The sequence below is a fragment of the Diceros bicornis genome, unplaced genomic scaffold (genome assembly GCF_020826845.1).
Source record: "Diceros bicornis minor isolate mBicDic1 unplaced genomic scaffold, mDicBic1.mat.cur scaffold_67_ctg1, whole genome shotgun sequence".
Classification (NCBI taxonomy): Eukaryota; Metazoa; Chordata; class Mammalia; order Perissodactyla; family Rhinocerotidae; genus Diceros; species Diceros bicornis.
Window position 1 is genome coordinate 544,777 of NW_026691553.1, and position 23,113 is coordinate 567,889.

The 23,113-nt window shown below is 68.6% G+C and overlaps 3 protein-coding genes across 3 annotated transcripts; 2 read left to right on the plus strand and 1 right to left on the minus strand.

Moving 5' to 3' along the window:
• Positions 1-588: 588 nt before the first annotated feature.
• GRIN3B (glutamate ionotropic receptor NMDA type subunit 3B) lies at positions 589-8,785 on the plus strand. Its single transcript, XM_058537735.1, has 9 exons — positions 589-1,020; positions 2,883-3,481; positions 3,946-4,978; positions 6,799-6,944; positions 7,033-7,148; positions 7,271-7,422; positions 7,735-7,899; positions 7,981-8,039; positions 8,241-8,785. Exons 1-9 carry the CDS (start codon positions 589-591, stop codon positions 8,641-8,643), a joined length of 3,105 nt encoding a protein of 1,034 aa, XP_058393718.1. The 3' UTR covers positions 8,644-8,785.
• A 5-nt stretch (positions 8,786-8,790) lies between these two features.
• Positions 8,791-17,804, minus strand: TMEM259 (transmembrane protein 259). Its single transcript, XM_058537753.1, has 11 exons — positions 17,486-17,804; positions 12,705-12,947; positions 11,933-12,032; positions 11,444-11,554; positions 11,044-11,166; positions 10,869-10,969; positions 10,700-10,757; positions 10,524-10,607; positions 10,174-10,306; positions 9,998-10,097; positions 8,791-9,908 (listed from the first exon to the last, which is right to left on the minus strand). The coding sequence occupies exons 1-11, from the start codon at positions 17,705-17,707 to the stop codon at positions 9,366-9,368; spliced, it is 1,818 nt and encodes a 605-aa protein (XP_058393736.1). The 5' UTR covers positions 17,708-17,804; the 3' UTR covers positions 8,791-9,365.
• A 191-nt stretch (positions 17,805-17,995) lies between these two features.
• Positions 17,996-20,599, plus strand: LOC131403450 (cleavage and polyadenylation specificity factor subunit 6-like). Its single transcript, XM_058537787.1, has 2 exons — positions 17,996-18,105; positions 19,434-20,599. The coding sequence occupies exons 1-2, from the start codon at positions 18,075-18,077 to the stop codon at positions 19,928-19,930; spliced, it is 528 nt and encodes a 175-aa protein (XP_058393770.1). The 5' UTR covers positions 17,996-18,074; the 3' UTR covers positions 19,931-20,599.
• The last annotated feature ends 2,514 nt before the right edge of the window (positions 20,600-23,113 follow it).

The window sequence follows — 23,113 nt, forward strand, 5'->3', positions numbered from 1 at the left end:
GACAGGACAGCCACCCTATTGCTTCCCATCAGACACACCTACCTCAGTTTCCCCAGGGTGCACAGGATGTTAGAACACAGATGAATCGGTCTGGGTAGACACTGCTTCCTGGAGGTGGGAGGTGCTGCTGAGCGACCACGGGGGCAAATCCCACCCCTCCCGGGCCTCAGTTTCCCTGACAGAACAATGGGCAGCGTCCCCGGGCTGGACAGGGATGGAGGATCCTGGGCTAGAACAGGGGTGAGTGTGGGACGGATTTTAACCCCAATGCCTCAGTCACCTCCTCTGTAGAATGGGGAGGTAAGCGGCCTGGCACGAGCCGGGAAGAGCAGTGGTCAGGTCCCGCGCGCACCCCCGCCCCACGCGTGTGGCCATCGGCGCCTCCGCTTCCCGCTCTGCGTGGGGGTCCCACTCCTCCCTGGGGGACCTGGCACTGGGGACCCGGGGGAGGCGAGGGCGGGCGCGCGGCGGCCGGGGCAGGGAGGGGTGCGCCGGCGCGGGGCGGGGAGGGAGGGGCTGGGCCGGGCACGATCCCGCCTCCCGCGCGGTGGCCCCGCCGCTCCGCTCCGTGCCTCCCGCAACTTCGGGATGGAGTTCGTGCGCGCGCTGTGGCTCGGCCTGGCGCTGGCGCTGGCGCTGGGGCCCGGGCCCGCCGGGGGCCACCCGCAGCCGTGCGGGGTCCTGGCGCGCCTGGGGGGCTCCGTGCGCCTGGGCGCCCTCCTGCCCCGCGCGCCCGCCGCCCGCGCCCGCGCCCGCGCCGCCCTGGCCCGGGCCGCCCTGGCGCCGCGGCTGCCGCAGAACCTGAGCCTGGAGCTGGTGGCCGCCGCGCCCCCCGCGCGCGACCCCGCCTCGCTGGCCCGCGCGCTGTGCGAGGTGCTGGCGGCGCCGGGCGCGGCGGCCGTGCTCGCCTTCCCCGCGGCGCGGCCCGAGCTGCTGCTGCTGCACTTCCTGGCGGCCGCCACCGAGACCCCCGTGCTCAGCGTGCTGCGGCGGGAGGCGCGCGCGCCCCTGGGCGCCCCGGTACGCGCGGACGGGCGCGGGGGTCAGGGCGCGGGGACCGGGGGGCCGGATGAGGGAGGCCCCGGGGCGCTCCTGCAGCGCGGGGACCGGGGGTCCGGATGCCGGGGTCCCTGGGGCGCACGGGACCCAGACTTCTGGACCCCAGATGCAGAAGCCCGCGGGGATGCCCAGGAGTCTGGATGCGTGGGGACTCGGAGTCCCGATGATGGAAGCCCCAAGACTGCCCCGGGCTCCCGGGACCTGGACCCCTGGATCCCGGATGACTCGGAGCGTAGGGACCTAGAACCGGAGGCGGGAGCCCAGGGCGCAGGAACCCAGAGCCCCGGACCTGCAGCTCCGGACCCCACGGGACGCCTCTGGACTCCGAAGGCGGGACCCTCAGAACTTCCTCCCGTGTAGACCCCGTCCCCGGGCCTTGGTGGCGGAGTCCCGCCCCCGCGGCCCCTGCCCCTTCCGGCCCCAGGACCCGTCCCCCTTCCCCGTGTGAGGGCGCCTCCCGGTTCCACCGCGCGTGGCCGCGGGGCTGGGGAGGGAAGCGGGTCTTTCTATTCGCTCTCCGGTGCGCAGTTTCTGGGTCTGCGCGTCCAGACCCTCCTCCTTCCAGGATCCTCCCAGACGCCCTCCAGGCCGAGGCCTCCCCACCCCGGAGCCTCCTCGATGGCCTGCTCGGGTCCCCAGGGCCACCCTGTCACCCCACCCCCTCCGAGTCCTGGAAGTTTCTTCTCTCTTCTTGATCCCACCCCCAGGCCCCGATTGGGGTCCAAATAAGTAGCCGATGGGACAAGGAGGACAGAAGGGCGGCTGGCAGGGCTCTGGGGAGCCCTCTGTGCCCCAGGAGAAGGCCCCCTCCAGGGCCAGCAGGGAGAGACCTAACGTGGGACACGGGGGCTGGCAGCGTCTCCCTCCCTCCAGGCCCACCTGGGAGCCCCCTCCAGGCCGTCCCTCTCGGGGAGGGGAGACCTTGACCCTGGAGGAAGCCCGGGGTCATCAGCCCCCTGCCCCTGCCCAGTGGAGAGATGAGGACCAGATCCCATCCTGTGGCGCTCTCTGCTGCCACCTCCTGGAACTGCGCCCCTGCAGGGACCATCAGGCTTTGGGGGGACAGGCTGGGGCCCCCAGGGACTGAGCAGCAGCCCGGGCCTTTCCCCCAGACCTTGGCGCCCTGTCCCCACCGAGTGACACCTTGCCCCCCTTAGGTGTCTGGCAAAGTTCTCTCGTCCTTCCCAGACAGGCTCAGAGCAAATCCAGAACTTTCTGGGTGCCGCTGGGCACAGAGGGGCCCCTCAGCCCGGGGCTTGCTGGGCACGGGGGCCCTTGGTGTGTAAGGAGGAGCCCCAAGGGGAAGTGCTCCAGCTTGGCTCTGAGCATGAGGGCAGCAGCCAGTTCACAATTATGGACTCCAGTCTTTGGCCCTCGAGGGGGGGTGGGGTGCGTGAGGTCAGGAAGGGGGTGAACAAGGGACACAAGGCTGGGAGAGCCCTGAGGGGGGCCAGAGTTCTGCCTGAGGAGCAGAGACGTCTGGATAGAGGAGGGGCAATGGTGCTGGGTTTTGAAGGATGTATAGGAGTTGGCCAGCACAAAGGCAGAAAGGTATTCCAACTGGGGAACGGCACATGAAAAAGTCTCGAAGTGTGGGACCACCAGGGTGGCCGGAGCCAAGAGAGCAGGCCCCGAACGTCCGGCCGAGGAGGCTGGGCTTTGTGCCGATGGCGATGGGGAGCCACAGAGGGTGTAGAGCAGGGGTGGGGCTGGGAGGAGGCAGGCTCGAGATCGGGTTATGAGTGACACCTGCCGATGGGGGCGGAGAGGGGGTGCTGGGACGTGGAGGTCTCCAGCCCTAACCGTGACCCACCCCTTCCCAGAACCCGTTCCACCTGCAGCTGGCCTGGGCGAGCCCCCTGGAGACGCTGCTAGACGTGCTGGTGTCGGTGCTGCGGGCGCACGCCTGGGAGGACGTCGGCCTGGCGCTCTGCCGCGTGCGGGACCCCCATGGCCTGGTGGCCCTCTGGACGAGCCGGGCTGGCCGAGCCCCGGAGCTGGTGCTGGACCTGGGCCGGCCGGACGTGGGCGAGGCGGGGCTGCGGGCACGCCTGGCCCCGCTGGGGGTGGGGGCGGTGGCGGGGGGCACGGCCCAGGTGCCCGCGGCCGTCCTCCTCGGCTGCGACGCCGCCCGCGCCCGCCGCGTGCTGCAGGCCGCGCCCCCGGGGCCCCGCTGGCTGCTGGGCACGCCGCTGCCCGCTGAGGCCCTGCCCACCGAGGGCCTGCCGCCCGGGCTGCTGGCACTGGGCGAGGTGGCCCGGCCCCCGCTGGAGGCCACTGTCCACGACGCCGTGGAGCTGGTGGCCCGGGCGCTGGGCGGCGTGGCCCGTGTGCAGCCAGAGCGAGCCCTCCTCCCCGCCGGGGTCGACTGCAACGACCCTCAGCCCGCCGGGCCCGAGTCCTCGGGCCGCCTCTTGGCGCAGTGAGTGGGGACCCCGCTTCGGGGAGGGTGTGCGGGCCCCACGTGGAGCTGTGTGTGCCTGCAGGTCACAGAAGGGCTCGTCATGGGGCACCTGCTGTATACAGGGCACCGTCCCCACATGACAGGTGGTTTTGTCCCTGTCTTGGTGTAAGCAGAGCCTGAGGAAAGGATTCTGGTCAGCGTGGGCAGGGGACCAGGTCAGGAACAAGCTGGGCCAGGTCGGCGAGAGGGCGGACAGCGCCCCAGAGCCCGGGGGTCCCGCCTGGGCATTTGCACCTGGCGGTCAGTTGTCGGCTTCCGGCAGGGGTGTGGTCACAGCCCCGGCTGGCCCAGGGATCAGGTGTCGGGGACCCGACAGCCTCCACGGCGGTCCCCAGGTGTGGGCACTCAGAGAGGCGCAGGGCGGGGTCTGAGCTGGGCTTGGGGGTCCCCTGCGGCCCTGACGCCCGCCCCCCTCCCGCCAGGTTCCTGGCTAACACGAGTTTCCAGGGCCGCACGGGGCCCGTGTGGGTGACCAGCTCCTCCCGGGTCCACACGTCCCGGGCCTTCCGCGTGTGGAGCCTGCGCCAGGACCCTCGGGGCGCGCCAGCCTGGGCTACGGTGGGCACCTGGCGGGACGGGCGGCTGGAGCGGGAGCCGGGGGGCGTGGCCGCGCGGCCCCCACCCCCGCCGGGCGCCGGGGCGCGGCCGAGGCTGCGCGTGGTGACCCTGGTGGAGCACCCATTCGTGTTCGCCCGCGAGCCGGACGAGGACGGCCAGTGCCTGGCGGGCCAGCTGTGCCTGGCGCCCGGCACCAACGACTCGGCCGCCCTGGACGCGCTGTTCGCGGCGCTGGCCGACGGCTCGGCGCCCCGGGCCGTGCGCCGCTGCTGCTACGGTTACTGCATGGACCTGCTGGCGCGGCTGGCGGAGGACGCGCCCTTCGACGTCGAGCTCTACATCGTGGGCGACGGCAAGTACGGCGCCCTGCGCGGCGGCCGCTGGACCGGCCTGGTGGGCGACCTGCTGGCCGGCCGGGCGCACATGGCGGTGACCAGCTTCAGCATCAACTCGGCCCGCTCGCGGGTGCTGGACTTCAGCAGCCCCTTCCTCGCCACCAGCCTGGGCATCCTGGTGCGCGCGCGGGACGCTGCCTCGCCCCTCGGCGCCTTCACGTGGCCGCTGCACTGGGCCATGTGGCTGGGCGTCTTCGCCGCCCTGCACCTGACCGCGCTCTTCCTCACGCTCTACGAGTGGCGCAGCCCCTACGGCCTCACGCCCCGCGGCCGCAACCGCGCCACCGTCTTCTCCTACTCGTCCGCCCTCAACCTCTGCTACGCCATCCTCTTCGGCCGCACCGTCTCCAGCAAGACGCCCAAGTGCCCCACCGGCCGCCTGCTCATGAACCTCTGGGCCATCTTCTGCCTGCTCGTGCTGTCCAGCTACACGGCCAAGCTGGCCGCCGTCATGGTGGGCGACAAGACCTTCGAGGAGCTGTCGGGGATCCACGACCCCAAGGTGGGCGGCCGCGGGGCCCCGGGCGGAGCTGGGAGGTCCCTCGAGCATTTATGGAGCGCCTGCTGTGTGCCAGGTGCTGGGGACCCAGCTGGGACGAAACAGGCAAAGATCCAGGTCCCAGGGGAGAGATGGCAGGAGTCCAGACAGATACGCAAAACAGCTGGGGTGTGAGGTGGTGACAAAAATAAGACAGAGTGGGGACACGGGGAGGACTAGGCAGGGATGTTTTCTCAAATGGGTTCAGGATTTGTCAAGGAGGGGTGACACATGACGGACTTTTATGTAGATGTCAGGAGGAGCGTGGCAGAGAGAGTGCACAGCTGTGCAAAGGCCCTGGGGCAGGAGCCAAGTGACCAAGGGGGATGGCGGGGGGGGCAGAGGGGACAGGTCGTGCAGGGCCCGTGGACACAGAAGGACCTGAGCCTCAAGAGTGGCTCTGTCCGAGAAAGAACTTTCGCCAGGAGCCTCGGAGGGCTGCGGGCAGAGCAGACACACACCCCACTCTCCATGTTCTTTTTAAATGCAAGATCTTGAGTATTCCTGAGTAGGGAGCCATGAATGACTCCATCACCCGGCTCCAAAAATCCGCATGCCAGCCCCAGTGCTGGGTTATCATGGAGCAAATCCCAGACCTTGTGTCTCTTCACCCAAAATATCCTGGGGACGTCAGCAAACACTGGGGACCTGTTTTCCCGGGTGTCTTTTTTTTTTCACGGTTTGTTTGAATCTGGACCTTAAACGTGCCAACACCACAGAAGAAGAAAACTCTCAACTCTCGGTTCTCTCTCCACCTGTCTTTCCCGGTGATTTGCTTGTTTGGGAGAATTCGTGGGATTTTTGGTCCCATGGTGTCCCCCGCTGTCACATGTGGCCAGCTGTGTCCCCCGGGGGTGTCTATTCCGTTCCGCTGCCCCCCGCCCGCGTCCTCTGTGAACTCTAATAAACCCCGGACGCCGGGCTGGCCGAGGCACCGGCCGGTTGCCACCTGTGGCTACTTTTTTAAGTTAATTTAATTACATTAGATGTAACCGCTCAACAGCCAGTCGAAAACAGCACCCTACACAGCGTTTCCGTCGGCAGAAAGTTCTAGATGGCTCTGCTCTGGGGCTCCACCTGACTCGGGTCTGGCTTTGGGAGGGAGGAGGTGGTGGCCAGTTCGACCATTCCCGCGGTCACCAGGAGCCGGCACAGGCGGGGGGGCAGCCGCGAGACCAGCCGAGCGGACGGTGCCGGTCCAGCGGGGACGGTGGGGACCATGGAGAGCGCAGAGCAGTGGGCAGGGGCCGAGTGTCCCCAAGGCTGAGCCCACAGGACGTGCAGATGGACGGACGTGGAGATGACAGAGGGAGAGAAGGGGGCACAGAGCCGCCTTCACCGGTGGGGACCCAGGGGGGCAGGTGCAGGGAGCAGATCGGGACGGGGTCCTGGATGTGGTCAGCTTGGGGCGCCCGTGTGACCCTAAGGGGAGAGGGCGAGGAGGGGCGTATGGGGAGGAGGCGCGGCCTGGGGTTCAGGGCCGGGTCCATGTGGAGATGGACACGCGGGCATTTAGAAAAGCAGTTTACAACCAGGTGGTCCTGCCCCCTGGGGATACTGGGCCACATCTAGGGACATCTGTGGTTGTCACCCCGGGGCGCTCCTGGCATCGAGTGGGTGGGATGCTGCTCTACCCCCACAGTGCCCAGGACGGCCCCCCAGAGAATGACCCGGCCCCATGTCACCGGGCGGAGGGGGCGGGCGGGGCGGGGCCGGGCCGGGCCGGAGCAGAGGCGGGCGGGGAGGCGGCCGAGGGGCGGGGCGCTGACCCGTCCGGCCCGCAGCTGCACCGCCCGCCCCCCGGCTTCCGCGTGGGCACCGTGCGCGAGAGCAGCGCCGAGGCCTACATCACGGCGAGCTTCCCCGAGATGCACGCGCACATGCGGCGCCACAGCGCGCCCACCACGCCCCGCGGCGTCGCCATGCTCACGTGAGGCTGGGGCGTGGGGGCGGGGGAAGGGGTGCCAGGTGAGGGGGCCCCGGGGGGCAGGGGCGCTCACCCCACCCCGCCCCCGCAGGAGCGACCCCCCCCAGCTCAACGCCTTCATCATGGACAAGGCGCTCCTGGACTATGAGGTCTCCATCGACGCCGACTGCAGGCTGCTGACCGTGGGCAAGCCCTTCACCATCGAGGGTGAGGGGGCGCCCGGGCCGGGGGACCCCGGGGCCGCGGGGAGCCGCTGGGGGCTCGACGCGGGGGGGACGCTCCCCCACGGCTGCGCCCGGCCGGCCCCGACCCGACGCCGCCTCCCCCAGGCTACGGCATCGGCCTCCCCCAGAACTCGCCGCTGACCTCCAAGCTGTCCGAGTTTATCAGCCGCTACAAGTCCTCGGGCTTCATGGACCTGCTCCACGACAAGTGGTACAAGATGGTGCCTTGTGGGAAGCGCGTCTTCGCCGTTACAGAGGTGCGCGGGCCCCGGACACGGGGTAGGGGTAGGCGGGGGCCCTGAGCCTGCGTGGGCCTCGGCTGAGGTGGCCAACACCCCTCCCCAAGACTATCTGTCTGCTTTTGTGCACTCCTACTCATCCTAAGAAACCCCAGCTCCAGTGCCCTCTCCTCCATGAAGTCTCATTCCTCAATATTGGGAGTCTGCGCCTCCCAATCCAACCCCACAACCCCAGGCTTCTCTCTCTAGCCCAACCTCCGTCCCCCCCACGTCAGGGCCCCCACGGTCTGCCGTGACCGTGAGGGGCGTGTGCCCGCGTTCCGCCCGCAGACCCTCCAGATGGGTATCTACCACTTCTCGGGGCTCTTCGTGCTGCTCTGCCTGGGCCTGGGGAGCGCCCTGCTCTGCTCTCTGGGCGAGCACGTCTTCTACCGCCTGGCGCTGCCGCGCATCCGCAGGGGCCACCGGCTGCAGTACTGGCTGCACACGAGCCAGGTGAGTGCGGCCACGCGGGCGCGGGGCGGGGGGCGGCCTCCGGCCAACGCTGACCCCCGCGGCCTCTGTCCGGGCTCCTAGAGAATCCACCGCGCCCTCCACGCGGAGCAGCCCGACGGGCAGGAGGAGCCGCAGCCCAGGTGAGGGAGCCCGGGCCGGTCCGCACCCCACCCGGCCCACACCCGCCCTCGAGCCCCCTCCCGAGGCCGGGACCGCTCGGTCCAGCCGCCCGCGCCCTCCCGGGGACCCTGACCCCAGAGGGCAGAGGAGCGTGGGTGGGACGCCGCTGACCCTGCCCCGAGGCGACACTGGCCCCAGCCCCGTCCGTGCCGCGTCCCCAGGGCTCCTGAGGAGCAGCGGGAGGACACTCCGGCCGCGCCCGCGGGCCCGGGGCGCTGGACACGGGAGCGCCACGTGCGCTTCCTGCTGGAGCCGGCGGGGGCCGCTGTCGCACCGGACGCGGACACAGACGCGGACGCGGCGGGGTCGCCCGAGGGCCCCGTCTGGCTCTGCTCCAACGGCCGCCCGCCCGCCGCGCCGCCCACGGGCGCCCCCCGGCCCGGCGACCCGGAGGGGCTGGAGGAGCTGGAGGCGCTGGAGCGGCGCATCGCGGGCGCGCGAGAGCGGCTGCGGCGGGCGCTGGGGCGGCGCGCGGAGCTCCTGGCCCAGCTCGGGGACGGCGCCCGCCAGCGGCCGCTGCGCCTGCTCCGGGCCCGCGCCGAAGGGCCCGGGGCCGCCCGGTGACGGCGACGCGGCTCCACCAGGGGCGCGCGTCCGCGGTGACCACGCCCCGCGCCTGCGCAGAAGCCCATCCCGCCCGGGAGCGGCGGCGCCGTCCCCTCCGGTCCCCACACATGCACACGCGCGCACAGACACACACGGAGACGCGGGCGGGGGCGCTATCAGCAGTTTATTCTATGTACAAACACCACTGTGTCCACTGCAATTAAATAGAATGGAATGAGCGTCCTTCCGCCTTCCTCGCGAGCGACAGATGCGGCCGCGGCCCCTCCCCGGGCGGGCTGGACCCGGCTCCACCCCGGCCCGGCCCGGCGCAGCCCCGGAGCGGGGGCTGCGGAAAAGGCACTGCGCACGACGGAGCACCAGCCGAGGGGCGGGAACAGCGCGGGCCCCTCCCTGTTCACCCTGCTCTGCCCCGGGGACAGCTCGCTCCAGACCTTCCACCACCCCCTTCCAGAACCTTACGTGGAGCCCCCATCCTACCCAGGTCACCGGCCTGCCTCTTCTCACGGATGGGGCCCCCACAAACAGCAGGGACAGGCCCCGGGCAGCCCACACCCGGGGAGAAGCCCGCCTCCGGCAAACGTGATGGACCCGACACCACCCATGGCAGGCTGGGCAGTCCCAGGGCCACCCGGGACAACCTCCCCGACCCCCAGGGCTCCAGCCAGGTCACGCTGGCCAGGCGGGGTGGCCAGAGACAGACGCGGTCCGCTGCCCAGAGCTCAGGAAACGACCTCCGAGGGCGCGTCCGCTGGGGCCACAGTCTCAGCGCTGGGCCCACTCCCCGCCGCGGCCGGGGGCGCCGCATCAGGCGCTGGGGAGTCGCCCGGAGGAGCACTGTCCTGGGGGGCCCGGGGTAGCCCCCCGCCGGGGCTCAGGGGGCCGGCAGTCCGCCGCTCCAAGAGGGAGGCGCTCAGGCCGGACAGGAAGGAGGCGTCCGTGATGATGGCGGCCGTCTCCGCCATCCAGCCCAGCTCGCCGCTGGCCGCCGCGGCCACGGAGGCTGCCGCCGCCACCAGGGAGCTGGGCGCCTCGGCCACAGGCCCAGGGCCCCCGCCGCCCCCCGCGGCGCCAGGGCGCAGGGCGGCGGGCTGGCCGGCAGGGTCGGGGGCGGCCGCGGCGCCCGCGTTGTTGTTCAGGTCGTCGGGCAGCGCGGCGGGGGCGCCGGGGCCCAGCGGGGGCGCCTGCAGCAGCAGCTCCTGGATGCGGATCTGCTGCAGGATGGCGGGCAGCTCGTAGTGGTGGAAGAAGTAGATCATGGAATGCTGCGGGCGGGGCAAGCGGTCAGCCTCGGCCCGGAGCCGGAACCCCGGCCTCGGACACCCCGCAGACCGGCCCCGGGGGCGGCGCGCACCTGGATGAAGAGCCAGGAGGTGACGAGCGCCAGGCTGCTGTACTGGCCGTTGAAGCGGTAGTGGTAGGCGTAGAAGGCGAAGTGGTACAGGTAGAAGAACCTGCGGGCGGGGGCGGTGAGGCCCCGCCCACCCCGCCGCGCCCCCCCGCCCCGCCGCGCCCCGCCCCGCCGCTCACCGCAGCCAGTGCCGCTTGCTGGTGCTGGTGTGGCAGCAGATGGCGTCGTACTGGTCAGCCAGCCACACGATGAGGATGATGTAGAAGGCCGTGGTGGTGTCGTTGAAGAACTCGGACATGATGGCCTCCATGCCTGCGGGGGCGGGGCGGTTGCGGTGGGCGGGGCCGCCGGGGCCCTGGGGCGGGGGTGGGCGGGGCCGGCGGTCCCGGGGCGGGGCGTGGGCGGGGCAGGGCCGGTGGCCCAGGGGCCGGGGGAGTGGGCGGGGCCCGGGGCGGTGGGTGGGCGGGGCGGCGGGGTGAGCGGCGCCGGCGGCCCGGGGCGGGGCCCGGGGAACGGGGCAGGCACTCACCCACGAGGGCCAGGATGACAGTCAGCAGCGGCGCAGCGGGGAAGGCGATGGCCATGTTCATCTCCAGCATCTGCAGCAGGTCCACTGCGGGCAGAGGGCGGCGGGCGGGCAGACGGGGGTGGGCGGGGGCCGCAGGGCCTGGGGCTGGGCCCCCTCCGCCCAGCCGGGACACTCACCAATGAAGACGAAGATCTGGTGGTGGGAGTAGCGCAGCAGCATGGACACGCTCAGGGTCTGCAAGGGGGCCGCATGAGGCCTAGGGGGACGGGGAGGGGCCGCCGCGCCCTGTCCCCCCCAGCCCCAGCCCGGCGCGCCCCCGAGCCCGCCCCGGGTCCGCGCACTCACGAAGATGACCATGATGACGAAGGCGGCCAGGTAGGACGTGCGGGCCATCCACATGCTCACGAAGCGGTAGTGTTCGCCCGACACCACGTTCCGCAGGAAGCCTGCAGGGGCGCGGGGGCGCGTCAGCCCGAGCCCCGGCCCCTGCCCCCGCCCCGCCCGGTCCCCGCCACCGCACCCTTGTTTTCCTCGTTCTCGGCCAGGCCCTTCACACTGGACATGAGAATGTCGTCGTAGCCCAGGAACTCGGCCAGCAGCAGACGGCTGAAGCGGTCCCCGAAGCACTGGTCCCGCGTGGGGTCTGCGAGGGCCGGGACGGGGTGTGCGGCTGGCCAGGGCACCCGGGGGAGCCCAGACCCTCGTTTCTGAGAGTGGGCCCCCCCACACACAGCAGTGCGTGACTCTGAGGAATGGCTAGGGGATGAGACCTCGGGAGGGGCTCCCGCAGCCGCAGAGCGCGTGTCCCTCCCTGGGACGGACCAGACCCTGGACTCTACTGCTTCCGGGTCTCCCACTGGGGCCACTCCCCGGAGACCCGACTGCCCGGGGCTGCCCCAGGCGGGGGCGAGCCGACTCACCCAGCGTGACCACCATCACGGGGATGCTGAGCCGCTGCCGCGTGGCCTGTGAGAGCCGCAGGAAGCCGTACTCCAGGGAGTACTCCACGATGTACTCGTCCTGCGGCCACGCTGCGGGCGGGATAGCCGCTCAGCCCTGGCCCCGCCCAGTCCCGGCCTGCAGGGGCCCGGGACGGCTGGTCAGCCCCCTACAGGACTTTCAGGGCGCAGGGCCGGGGCTGGGCAGCTCCCCGAGAACGCGTGGCACCGAGCTGCAGGGCCTGACCCCCCCTTCACAGAGGAGGGTCCCAGGGCAGGGGAGCCAGGGCCTCACGTGTTGCTGACAGATGGAGAAACTAAGACAGAGTAGCCATCCTCCCGGCCAGTGCTGACCTGGCTGCGGGGACTCTCAGTCCCACTGGCCAGGCAGTGACCCAAGTGGTGCCCCTGAGTTGACCTCGCCCGCATGCCTCAGCAGCCGCGCCAGGATGTGGCCGGGGTGGCGCGTACCTTTAGAGGGCGTCTCCGGGAAGGGGAACTCCTGGCTGTCGTTCACGGCCTCAGCGCCGCCCGGCGGCTTCAACACCTTGGGCTCGATGTCCAGCTCAAACTGCGGGTGCCGGGAGGCGGGGCGTCAGCAGGCTGTGGCACCAAGGGGTCGCGCCTGGAGGCCACTCTCCCCCGCCCCTGGCCGCCTCTGCCAGACGTCGTCCACCTCCTGGGCTGGAAAGTCTCTAACTCGCGTCCCATCAAAGACCCCAGGCCGAGACCCCCCAAACACCAAGCTCCCCTGAGCAGCCATCTCCAGGCAAGGGTCTGCACCCTGGAGCAGGGCGGTCTCGGGCCGGGGCACAGGGCTGCCTGGCGAGGTCTGCACCAACACCCCAACTGCCCGGCCCTCACCGTGGCACCCCAGCTCTGACCATCCAGGCACGCCCCTCCTCCAGGCTGGGGGCCTCACACGCCTGCCCGACCCCGCCAGTGCCGGCCATCACCCACGTGCCTCACGCTCAGCAGCCCTTCGGCGGCTGCGCCATCTAAGGCCGACAGGACCCGCTTAGAGCCCTCGGCCCAGAGCCTCTGGGGCCCCAGAACCAGGCCAGTCCCTTTCAGGAGACAGGCAGGAAACGCCCCAGCCCTGAGTCACCGGCACTGCCCTGTGCGCCTCAGGCCCCGCCGCACCCCAAGGTTACTCCAGGGGAGCAGCCGGGCGTGGGCGAGCCGGCCGTGACCTCCCACACGCTGTTTACGGAGCGCCTCCGTGCCCGCCCGGCCGGCTCACCCTGACGGAGCTGTTGGCGAACATCTCCATGCTCAGCTCCTCCTCCTCGTCCTCGGGCTCCGAGGCCGCGCCACCACCGTCGCAGAACTGCAGCAGCACGGGCGCGCGGCTGGAGTTGGGCTGCACCTCCACGCGCAGGATGCCCTCCCGCGGCCAGCGGTCCCGCACGTGCTCCAGGCAGTTGATGGGCGAGCGCGAGAAGACGATGTGGATGTAGGCCAGCACGAAGAGCACGAACAGCGCCTGCGGGGTGGCGTCGTCAGCGGGGCTCGGGGAATCCCTGTGACTACCTGGCAGCGTGTGGGGACCCACCCGACAGGGGACCTGGCAGAGCCTGAGGCGCCATTCGCCAAGTGCTCCTCCCGCATGCTGTCCTCGCGGCACCCCTGACCTCGCCAGCTAGACACAGCCAGTCCTCAGGGCCTGGGCCACGGGCCCCACGGCAGGGCCAGCTCGCTCTGCCGCTCTGAGGCTGGTGTCTCCATCTGTAAAACGGGGACAGCAGCCGTTCCCACCAGGCAGTGCTGCCCCAGGGGACACTGGGCCACGTCTGGGGACATTTGTGGTTGTCGCACTGGGGGTGCTCCTGGCATTGAGTGGGGGGGGCCCAGGGATGCTGCTCAACCCCCCACAGTGCCCAAGACGGCCCCCCACAGAGAGTGACCTGGCCTGTGTCAGCCGTGCCGGGGGAGACGCTTCCCTGCATCACCCATGACAGCACCTCCCACCCGGCTCCCAGCAGGCGCATCAGAAGGCCACCCCCTCCCTGGAGCCCACCTCACCGGCAGACAGTTTTGCTTCTCATGGGGCCCCAGCTGGCCGAGTGTCACCCTCCCAGCCCAGGACATCACTCCCTCGTGACCCACCCACTGCCTCACCCCTTTGGGAAAGGGCCCAGCTTGCCTGAGGGCGCCTGCTGTCACCCCAGGAAAGGGGTGTCAGAGCCAGTGACCCCAGGACCTGCTCAGAGACGGGGTGACCCCTCGCTGGGCCAGCGCAGCCTTTGACACGACCCCACCAGGGGCACACCCTCAGACCAAATTCCAGGAGAGCTGACCGTGGTTCAAAGCCACGGGGCAGAGGAGCCCAGAAGACAGAGGATCCAGAGCACAAAGCCCTCCCCCGCCCTGCGGGGCGCGGTGAACTGCCCGGGGCCACACGGCCACCAGCAGGCCCTCCAGAACCTCATCCCTTCCACACCCTGGCACGGACCCCACAGGTCAGTGCCAGCGCCAGACGTGGACCCCCGGCAGCCCCCCTGGAGCCCACCCTGCAGACCTGGCAAAGGCTGGGCCAGCAGAGCACCCGCTCCCGTCCTGACCACGGTGACTGTGACCTGAGGGGGACAGAGAGCCCCAGGACAGGGAGAGGCCCCCCTGTGGGTGCCCTGCTGCAGTCCCGGATCCAGCGACTCCTGAAGCTGGGGTGAACCCACCCAGACTCCCCGCTGTGTGAGCTCCCAAGTCTCCTTCCCGTGCACCACCGTGAGCCGACGGCGCCCAGGGGACAGGGACAACAACACTGCTGAGACAGGAGCAGAGACGGCCCAGCCCCCGAGCCCCAGTTCAGGTCGAGGGACGGATGCCGAAGCCAAGACCAGAGCCGGGACCTCGGTCTGGGGAGGCGGCGTGGAAGGAAGGCTTGCGAGGGCCCCCCCCCCCGTGGCAGAGCCTCCCACAGGCCAAGCTGTGCAGGACCCTGAGATGTGGCCACAGGGTCAGTGGTCCTGGGGACCCCAGAGCTCGTGACAGGGGTCACGAGAGCGAGGGATGCGCGGCGGTGGCCGGATGTGGTCAGAAAGCGGATCCCCAGTCCCTCGGCTCAGCCCCGCCACGCTCTGCAGGCCCACTGTCCAGCGGGAGCTGTGCCCAGGACACCGGCCACTCGGGGCCAGGCGGACAGCACCGCACGACATGCCAGCACACCACAGAAGTGCTGACACGCCGTGTGGCCAACGCCAGCGGCTGCCCAAGCACCGCCCCAGGGACGCTTGCGTCCGCCGTGGCCCCAGTGCACAGACGAGGTGCACACAGGGAACCAGGCAGAGAGGCCACACGGCCAGGAGAGGAGGGCCAGGAGCTGAACCCGGAAGACACGCCGGGCAGGGGCGGCGGGGTCCCGAGGGAGAACGGCAGGTGTGACTGACCGGTCCCGCCAAGGGAGGACACATGAAGCAGGCCCAACGGCACCAACATGCACAACCCGGCTGAGATGGATGGAGTGGGCGGGTCCCTGGAGGCGGGGCCAGGAGTCCCCCCCCAGGCCCGCCCCCAGTCTGGGCCTCAGTTTCCCCATTATGGAACAAACAGGCAGACGCGGCTTCAGTCCCCTCCAGACCTGTCAACAGCCAAACGGGGCAGTGCTCCCACCCCCCAAGGCGAGGCAGCACCCAGCAGCCCTGCCCACTTCCTTCTGGGGCCTTCCGCCCGCTGCCCAGCAGCCTGCCCCACTCACTCCTCAGGTTTGGGGTGATCTAGCCCCCAACCTCTGCCACTCCGTGGGACCTGCGCTGTCACCTCCCTGGCCACGCTGGCTTTGCTGTTCTCCAGCCCCAGGGCCTTTGCACATGCTGTTCCTGCTACCCCCCCCCCCACACACACAGGCCACCCCCCATGCCCGGTCTGTCCCTTCCCCCTCATCTGCCCCCTCACTGCTGGGGCCCGGAGCCCCGCCTGAGGCGGCACAGAGGACGTGTGCAGGGACCCTGGGGGCTGCACGCACATCCGGTTCTTAATCCTCACAGTGACCCCGAGGAGCCTGTCACCTCCATTCTTCAGAGGAAGCAAGTAGCAAGGGCACGTGTCAGTGCCCCTCTCCCTGCGGGCATCACCTGGGTGGCTGCAGAGTCAGGATGCCCTCAGTCCAGAGTCCAACTTGATGGGCCCAAGTACCCCATGCTAGCTGCTCAGGACTCTGTGCCAGGAGAACCAGCAGAGGTGGCAGCCGAGGCGGGGGGGGCGGAGGCGAGGTCTTCTAAGGGCCCTGAACACAGGCCCGGCCGCCTCTCGCTCCCCAGCAGCTGGCACGGGACACGGGTCCTCCACGACCCCAAGGCATGGCGGGGAGACAGGGGGTCTGACGGGTCGCAGCCGTGAGCTCAGCGGAACAGGCGCCACAGGAAGAGGCCAGCGAGAGGAAGTCCGAGAGGGGACCTCGGTCTCCGCAGCAAGAGCACCGGAAGCCGGGCGGGCAGGAAGCAAAGGAGCTGAGCTTTCCACAACCTGAGGCAACTCAGAACCAGTGGTCCGCCCTCACTGTGTAGACGAGGGAACCGGGGAGATTCACAAGGAATGAGGGGCCCTCGCTGTGTAGACGAGGGAACCGGGGAGATCCACGAGGAACGAGGGGCCTCTGGGCTCTGACACAGCAGAGAGGGAGCGTGGGGGCTGAGAGCCTCGGGGGCCACCTGCCCAGGGACCCTCTGGGTGTGGATCCTGTCCGCCAGGTTGGCACAAACACCCATCTGCTCTCAAATCGGGGAGCAGTACACAGAGCTGAGGTGACCAGGACGTGCTCTCAGAGGAGATGGAGATCCCTGGGGAGGGTGCCACCTGGCACAGAACACACCCCTCAAGTGACAGGGGTCAGCCTGCGGACCCAGTGCTTCCTTCTGTCTGGGGAGGACAGTGCTCGCTGTCCCCGAGGAGGTGACGCCCACACGCAGACTTCTGTTCACTGTCCCCAGTAGCCTGAGTAAGGTACCCCGATCCTGTAACTCTCCACAGCTGCTCACCGCCTCCCGAGGGGACCCGAGCCGTCCTGGGGGCTGTGGGGAGGGAGGGGCGGGAAGGCCACCTGCACGCAGCCTCATAAGGCGGACAGCCCAGGTCAGCCTCGCAGGAGGGACTGGGGGGCTCAGGGGCTTCCCCGAGGTTGCGGTGGGGCCGGGACGCACCCAGGTCTGTTGGGCAGCCCCACTCGCCCTCTTTCCGCCAAACCCCAAACAGCCGCAGGCTCCTGACCGACCCTGCCGGCCGCACCCCCCGCGCCTCGACCGCCAACATCAGCCCTTTCTGTGCCCAGGAGCCCAGCGCCCACTTGGCGACGTTAGCATCCCACCGTGTCAGGTGACAGCTAGGACCACCCTGTGCTCGGGAACCGAACCCTGGCCCCACGAGCTCCCTCTCTGGGGTCGCAGCTGCCCCCGAGGGAGACCCTTCGTGGAGGGCCCGGGGCCGCGCTCCCGCTGGAACCCGGAGCCCCCCGGGAGGACCCTGACTGAGCCGTGAGCCGCAGCGCTGCTGTGACTTCGCCACTAACGCCGGCGAATGTCCTCAACGAGGTCACACTCCCGGGACGCCCGGAGGAGGGACACTCGGGTGGGGCAGTGGAAGGTCCCGAGGAGGGGGCAGCCCCAGGAAAGGGGGGCGGGAGGAGGAGGCGGTGGACCGGGAGCGCCCCCGGGGCAGCTGGTGGGCCGGGGGCGTGTCCAGGGGTGCGGCCGCCCGGGATTGCGGTTCTGGGTCAGGACCGGCCCAGAGGGTGGGGAGCGGGTGCTCGGGGTCACAGGGCAGGAGGAGGCTCCCGGCGGGTCGGGGCCTGGCGAGGCGGGGACCAGGGGTGGGCGCGGCGGGGAGGGAGCTCCTGGGGTCGGGACCAGGGCCACCACGGGGCGACACCCGGGGCTCCCCAGGCGGACGTCTCGGGGCAGGAGTCAGAGGTCGCAGGGTTAAGGGAGGGTCCCCAGGGGCTCGCTGCCCGGGCGTGTGGGGTCAGAGGTCGCAGGCCCGGGGGAGGGCCCGCCTCCGGGGTCAAAGGTCGGGGGTCGGGGCCGCGGTCACCTTGAGCAACACGAAGAACTCGAAGAGGCGGCGGAAGGCGGGCGGGAAGAGCCGCGAGTAGGTGACAGCCATCTTGAAGAAGAGCGCGTGGAAGAGCCGGTCGCGCACGTTGATGAGCGGGTTGGGGTTCAGGTTGGGGGTGCGCGGCCCGCGCGCGGGGGCCGGGCCGCCGCCGCCGTTGGGCCCGGGCGCCGGGGCCCCGGGCGCCGCGTGCTCCGACATGCCGCCCCGCGTCGCGCCCTAGCGGCCCGCGGGTCCCCGAGCGCGCCTCCCGGCCGCCATGGGCCGTCTCCGCCGCCGCCGCCGCTCACGACCGCCCGGCCGCCGCCGCCATCTTCCGCCTCCGCGGCCTGCTGACGCCAGCGAGTCGCCGTGCCCGGCCAGAGCGGCCCCCTGCGCCCGCGGGGCACGCTGGGATGCCGGCGGCCGCCCGCGGAGGCCCCGCCTTCTAGCCGGGCCAACCCGCGGAGAGGACGCCGGGGGCGGGGCTGCGGCCGGCCCTTTGTTTTGCATATTGCCCCCACAATCCTCCGCGGCTGTGAGGGCGTTCTTGGGAGGTAAAATTAGTCAACATCGGAGGGTTTTAGACATGATAAAAGACAATCAAAGGAAGCGTGACGGTAGGAGATTTTCTTATACGTGGTGCTCTAGAAAGTCACGCCGAGTGTAAGTTTCATCAAATTGGCATAAGTGTAAAGTAGCTTTATTTATTTTCAGTAACTATACCCGCAAACAGCGCGTTTCGCGTGTTTGCTGCGTGGGAAACTTCCACGCTGCCTCGCTGAAGCCCCCTGACGTCAGAGGGCCGCGTGACGTCAGAGGGCCTCGCCGGGCTGTGCTCACCGCGGAGATCTGCGACTGGGCGAACCAGCCTCCTCCCTCGTTCCCGCCCCCCCCCCCCCCCCCCCAGTGCAGGTCTGGGGCTTTACGGGGCGCCTGCTGCGTGCACGGGAGAAGGTGGTTTCGGGGCCGAGCCGGGTTTTGCTCGCCCACCTACCGTCATGGGCCGCCTAGTTTTTGCTGTTCTGAACCGGCCCCGCTGGGTCAGGTCCCTGTCCCATGCCACCCGCGCGACCGCGGCCGGGCGGGGACGAGGGGTGGACAGGACTCTGAGCCCCTGCCGCCCCCGGACAGTGCCTGTCCCCCCACCGCCCGCCGGCCCGGGCACATTCCAGTGTCCAGGCCTGGGAGGGCACCTCGGGTCACGTGCTCATCCTTGAGACGTCTCGGCGCCTCTGGGCAGCCGGGAAAGTACTAGGACCCAGCGTTCACTGAGCGCCTACTGTATGCCAGGTGCTTCCGCCGCAGGGAACCGGGAAGGGCAGCAGGAAGGGGAGGCAGGACGCGTGGGGCGATGGCTGGGAGGCCGCCTGGGGAAAGGACAGTGGACACCCAGGCCTGCTGCAAAAAAAGCGCCCCAGGGCCAGTGCCGGGTGTTGGGGCTCGGGGCCAGCAGGGGGACAAGGGGGTGTCTGGTCTGGCTCCTGAAGGCGAGCAGCCCACCGCGAGGGGCGCAGACGGGGCCTCTGAGGAAGTCATTCTCCTCCTGTCCCATAGAGAGCGCCCTGCACGGGGCCTGGCATGCAGTAGGCGCTCAATAAATGCACACGCTTGAAATTATTATGGATCACTCCCAGATCACTTGTTAGTTACAAAAGAGAAAAACAATCTTTCCCAATGGAGAGGCCGGTGGATGTCCCCTTGACCTGGGGAGTGAATTCAGCCTGGCAGCCTGGAGCAGAGCGGGGCAGGGCCGGCGTCGGGGAGACGAGTTCAGAGCCGTGGGAGGGGCCTGGAGGCACCTTGGTTAAGGGGCAATGGGGAGCCACGGGGATTGTGAGCAAGGGAGGTTCCTGACCTGGCGGTTGAGATGTTATTGTTACTACTTGCTATTGTTACTACTTGCTTTTACTGTTACCATCTTGCTACTTTGTTATTGTCCCGGCAGGTGTCCTGGCCAGGAAGCCACAGGAGCAGGCGAGGCTGAAATGCCTGTTTGCAGGGAGCAAGGGGGGGCGTCTGAAGCCCCCCCAGGAGGCACCAAGGCCCCCGCTAGAGGGCCCAGCCTGGGGTCTTGCCCTGACCCTCCTGGGACAGTGCAGGGACGGGATTGCCCCAGGGCCCTGGCCGCACCTGCAGCCCCTGTGCCAGCCACCGAGACCCCCAGGCCCTGCCCGCCAGCCCACACCCAGGGGAGGGCGGGTGCCCTGCAACCCCAGGTCCTCCAGCTGTGGCCCCCTACTGCGGGCATCACCGTGGTCCCACCCTGGGGCACCTGGAGCTGCCCCCAACGAGCCCCAAGTCATCTGGCAGCCCCCACGGTCTCCCGGGGGTCAGTCCTGGACAAGCCCGGGGTCAAGGGCGGAGGCAGCTGCAGAGGCCCGGGACCGCCCTGCCTGGTTCCCGAGGCCGAGGCCAAAATTCCTAAGATTCTGCACGTGTTGAGTCAATAAGCCTTATCTCAGGTCGCCCTGCACCGCATCCCTCCACTATCACGCATATTTCCACGTCTTAACCCGCTCCCCACGGCCAGCCGCCCTCAGGGCAGTGGGCGCTTTGCAGACCTGGAGACGGACGCACAGAGAGGTCCAGCGTGATTGCCGAGGTCACACAGCCCGTGGGGAGTCAGGATTGGAACCCGGGCTCCGCGGTCGTAGGATCTTACAGACCCCACGCACCGGCGTTCCCTGAGTCTAGGTTCTCGGCAGAGTTTCTCCAATTACAAGATTCTAAGCTTCTGGAACCCCAGGATTTTGAATTCTGGGATGTCCGAGTCTGGATTTCCTGGGTTCTGGGAGGCTGCCGTCTAGACCAGGGGTTGTCAGCAACTTATTTTCTGTAAAAGACCAAAAAGCCAGTGCTTTCCGGTTTGCAGCCCAGAGACGACTCAGTCCAGCTGTAAATGAGTGGGCACAGCTGCGCCAATAAAGCTTTGTCTAGACACTGAAATCTGAATATTATATGATTTCCACGTGTCGGGAAAGAGTCGTCTTTTGATTTTTTTCACTTTTTAGCTCACGGGCCACACCAAAAAAAAACGAGGCAGTATGTGGATTTGGCCCACGGTCCAGAACACGCCGGCCGATAGAAACACAGGACGAACCTCACCGTAATTTTAAACCACATTAAAAGAACTAAAAAGAGAACAGTTTTAGCAACGTTTCACATAACTCGATCTCTAGAAAATATCATTTCAACATGTAATCGATTTGAAAAATGATCAGCGAGGGCATTTCACGTGCTTTTCTGAGCAGAGTCTGGGAGATCGGCGCGTCCCCCCCAGCCCATCTCAGGCGGGACACGGACCTGCCCTCGGACACGGGTGTCTGCGGCCGCAGCAGCCAAACTGAGACCAAAGAGGAAAATGCACACGTTCCCCAGATGCTTCAAATCTACTCGGACGTTTTCCCAAAACTGGGTGCGGTGTCGGTGTTTTATTTTAAGTCAGAATTAATTAAAGTCCAATAAAATGAAGCCTTCGCTTCCCCGGCCGCGCCAGTCACGAGTCCAGTGCTCAGCAGCTGTGCGGCCCAGCGGCTGCACAGGTGGACGGTACCCAGGAGGCCGTTTCTGTCATCTCGGTCCCCTGGGTCAGCCCTGGTCAGAACGCTGGGATTTTAATCCCCGGGCACTCCCGTGGCGCTGGTGATGTCCGGGCGTTTTCCTGGGCACCTAGGAAATACCAACCCTGGGGGTGGCCCACTTCACAGGCGGGAGACTGAGGCCTGGCGGGGGTGGGGGCCTGCCTGGGGCGCCGCAGTGCGGACGGTTCTGGGGTTTGGACCCATCCAGGCTCAGTCCCGTTGCTGTGGTTCAGCACCTGACCGGCCCTGCAGAGGCCCCCCCGTCCCGCTCCCTGGACCCCCCGCTGCCCCTGTGGCTGCTGCTGTGGCCCCTCAGCCGTCCTGCTGGACCCAGCACCCAGGACACGGGCCCGCCCCTGCCCTGCGAGGAGGCCCGCTGGGTGGACACAGGGCTGTAGGCACAGGCCAGCGTCACGTGCAACTTCTCCAGAGCCCCCCAACTCACGATGGTCTCCCTGGAGAGCCGCTGGGGGCCCCCTGGGCAAGCACCAGGAGCCGGTGTGACGAGGACACTCCTGGGTGTGGGGCCAGCAGCCGCGCACCGCCACAGGCCTCCACGGTGTCCTGGGTGCTGCTGATCACTGTGCCCCAGCAGGACGTGCAGGGGTCCACCCGGACCCCTGAGTCCCCACCACCCTCACAGCTCCCCACCTAGACACCAGCAAACCACATGTTTCCACCCAGAGCCCTTGGCTCATTGTTGACCCTCCCACAGTCCACTGGGCGCCATTCACCGGTGATGAAACTGAGACCCAGAAGGAAAGGGACTCACCCAAGACCAGCCGGCTGGGACTTGACCCCTGAAGAAAGGCGCCTTCAGCCAGATGGACTGGGAGAATGACAGGCAGAGAGAGAAAACGGACATCCAGGCAGTGGGGCACCAGGGCGAGTTGTCTCAGGGCCCTCACAGAGCCCAACCAGCCACCTGTGTGTCAGACTCCTACCCATGCCTCAAAACCCCACCTCCCACCTCCCCTGCTACATGCAGCTTTCCTGGACTCCTCCGGTGGAGCCCCCACTCCCCCTCCAGGTTCCTCCACCCCAGGCCCCTCTTTTTGTCCTGTGCCTGCTCAAATGGGGCAGGGGGTCTGTACCTGGCTCTGTCTTCCCCGGGATGGGCAGGGCCAGAGCTAAGTCTCCTGGGGGCCAGCATCACCTGGCAAGGGACTGTCCCAGAGGCTGTGTCGGGGGCTTTCGATGAATGAATCGTTGTGTGAATGAATGAATGAGTGAGTTACTGAATAAGTGGATTCATTTATTCTGTTATTGATTGATTGATCTGCACAAGCAGACACCACCTATTGAGCGCAAACTGTGTGCCCGGCCTGGCCTGGTACACTTGGCAGCCTCAGCCCTGCCCCCCAGGGCATCTCCTGACCTCAACCCTCTGCTGTTCCACCCCCCTCCCCATTTGGCCTCATCCTTCCACCCAGAATTCAAGGCCTCTTATAGCTCCTTCCCCAACCTGTCTGATTGACCTCTACACGCTTTCAACCACAGACAGTCCCTGCAAGTCTTTGCGCCTTTTGTTCTGCCAGGAACACTAATCCCTTTGGGACTAGCGAACTCCTACTCATCCTTCCACACCCCAGCTCCCATGGCCCGCTCCTCCCAGCAGCCTGCCCTAGGTCCCTTGTCCACCACCCAACTATGGGAGTTCCTAGAGCGGGACTAGACTGGGAGGCGCCTCTAAGTGGCCGAGAAGGGTCCTTATTCGTGCCCCAAGGGAATTAGGGTCCCACCGCACAATTCCCCCGTCTCCCATCCTCGCGCAGAAGGGTAAACTGAGACCCAGAAAGGGCGAGAGAGCCGCCTCGGGGCGCCCAGCCGGGACAGGGCAGGAGTGCCACGTCCTGACGGCCAGAGCCCCTGCGCCCCCGTGCCTCAGTTTCCCGGCGGTTCCGGGGGCCGGGCGGGGGGTCGGCGGCGAGGGGCGCAGGAAGTCGGCGGCCGCAGGAATCCGGCGCGGCCCGGCCTTATAAGGCCATGTGCGCGGGGGGCCAATCAGCGGCGGGGGCGTGGTCCCACCCCGCGTCCCGGCGCC

What these genes read in the sequence shown, in the direction of transcription:
- LOC131403450 (XM_058537787.1), top strand. Translation starts at nt 18,075, where the DNA reads ATGATAAAAGACAATCAAAGGAAGCGTGACG. An exon ending in CAATCAAAGGAAGCGTGACG is followed by an intron (nt 18,106 to 19,433) that starts GTAGGAGATTTT and finishes TTGTCCCGGCAG; the next exon opens with GTGTCCTGGCCAGGAAGCCA.
- TMEM259 (XM_058537753.1), bottom strand. Translation starts at nt 17,707, where the DNA reads ATGTCGGAGCACGCGGCGCCCGGGGCCCCGGCGCCCGGGCCCAACGGC. An exon ending in AGTTCTTCGTGTTGCTCAAG is followed by an intron (nt 12,948 to 17,485) that starts GTGACCGCGGCC and finishes GCCACCCCGCAG; the next exon opens with GCGCTGTTCGTGCTCTTCGT. An exon ending in CCCGGAGACGCCCTCTAAAG is followed by an intron (nt 11,555 to 11,932) that starts GTACGCGCCACC and finishes TCCCGCCCGCAG; the next exon opens with CGTGGCCGCAGGACGAGTAC.
- GRIN3B (XM_058537735.1), top strand. Translation starts at nt 589, where the DNA reads ATGGAGTTCGTGCGCGCGCTGTGGCTCGGCCTGGCGCTGGCGCTGGCG. An exon ending in TCGGGCCGCCTCTTGGCGCA is followed by an intron (nt 3,482 to 3,945) that starts GTGAGTGGGGAC and finishes CCCTCCCGCCAG; the next exon opens with GTTCCTGGCTAACACGAGTT. An exon ending in GCGTCTTCGCCGTTACAGAG is followed by an intron (nt 7,423 to 7,734) that starts GTGCGCGGGCCC and finishes TTCCGCCCGCAG; the next exon opens with ACCCTCCAGATGGGTATCTA.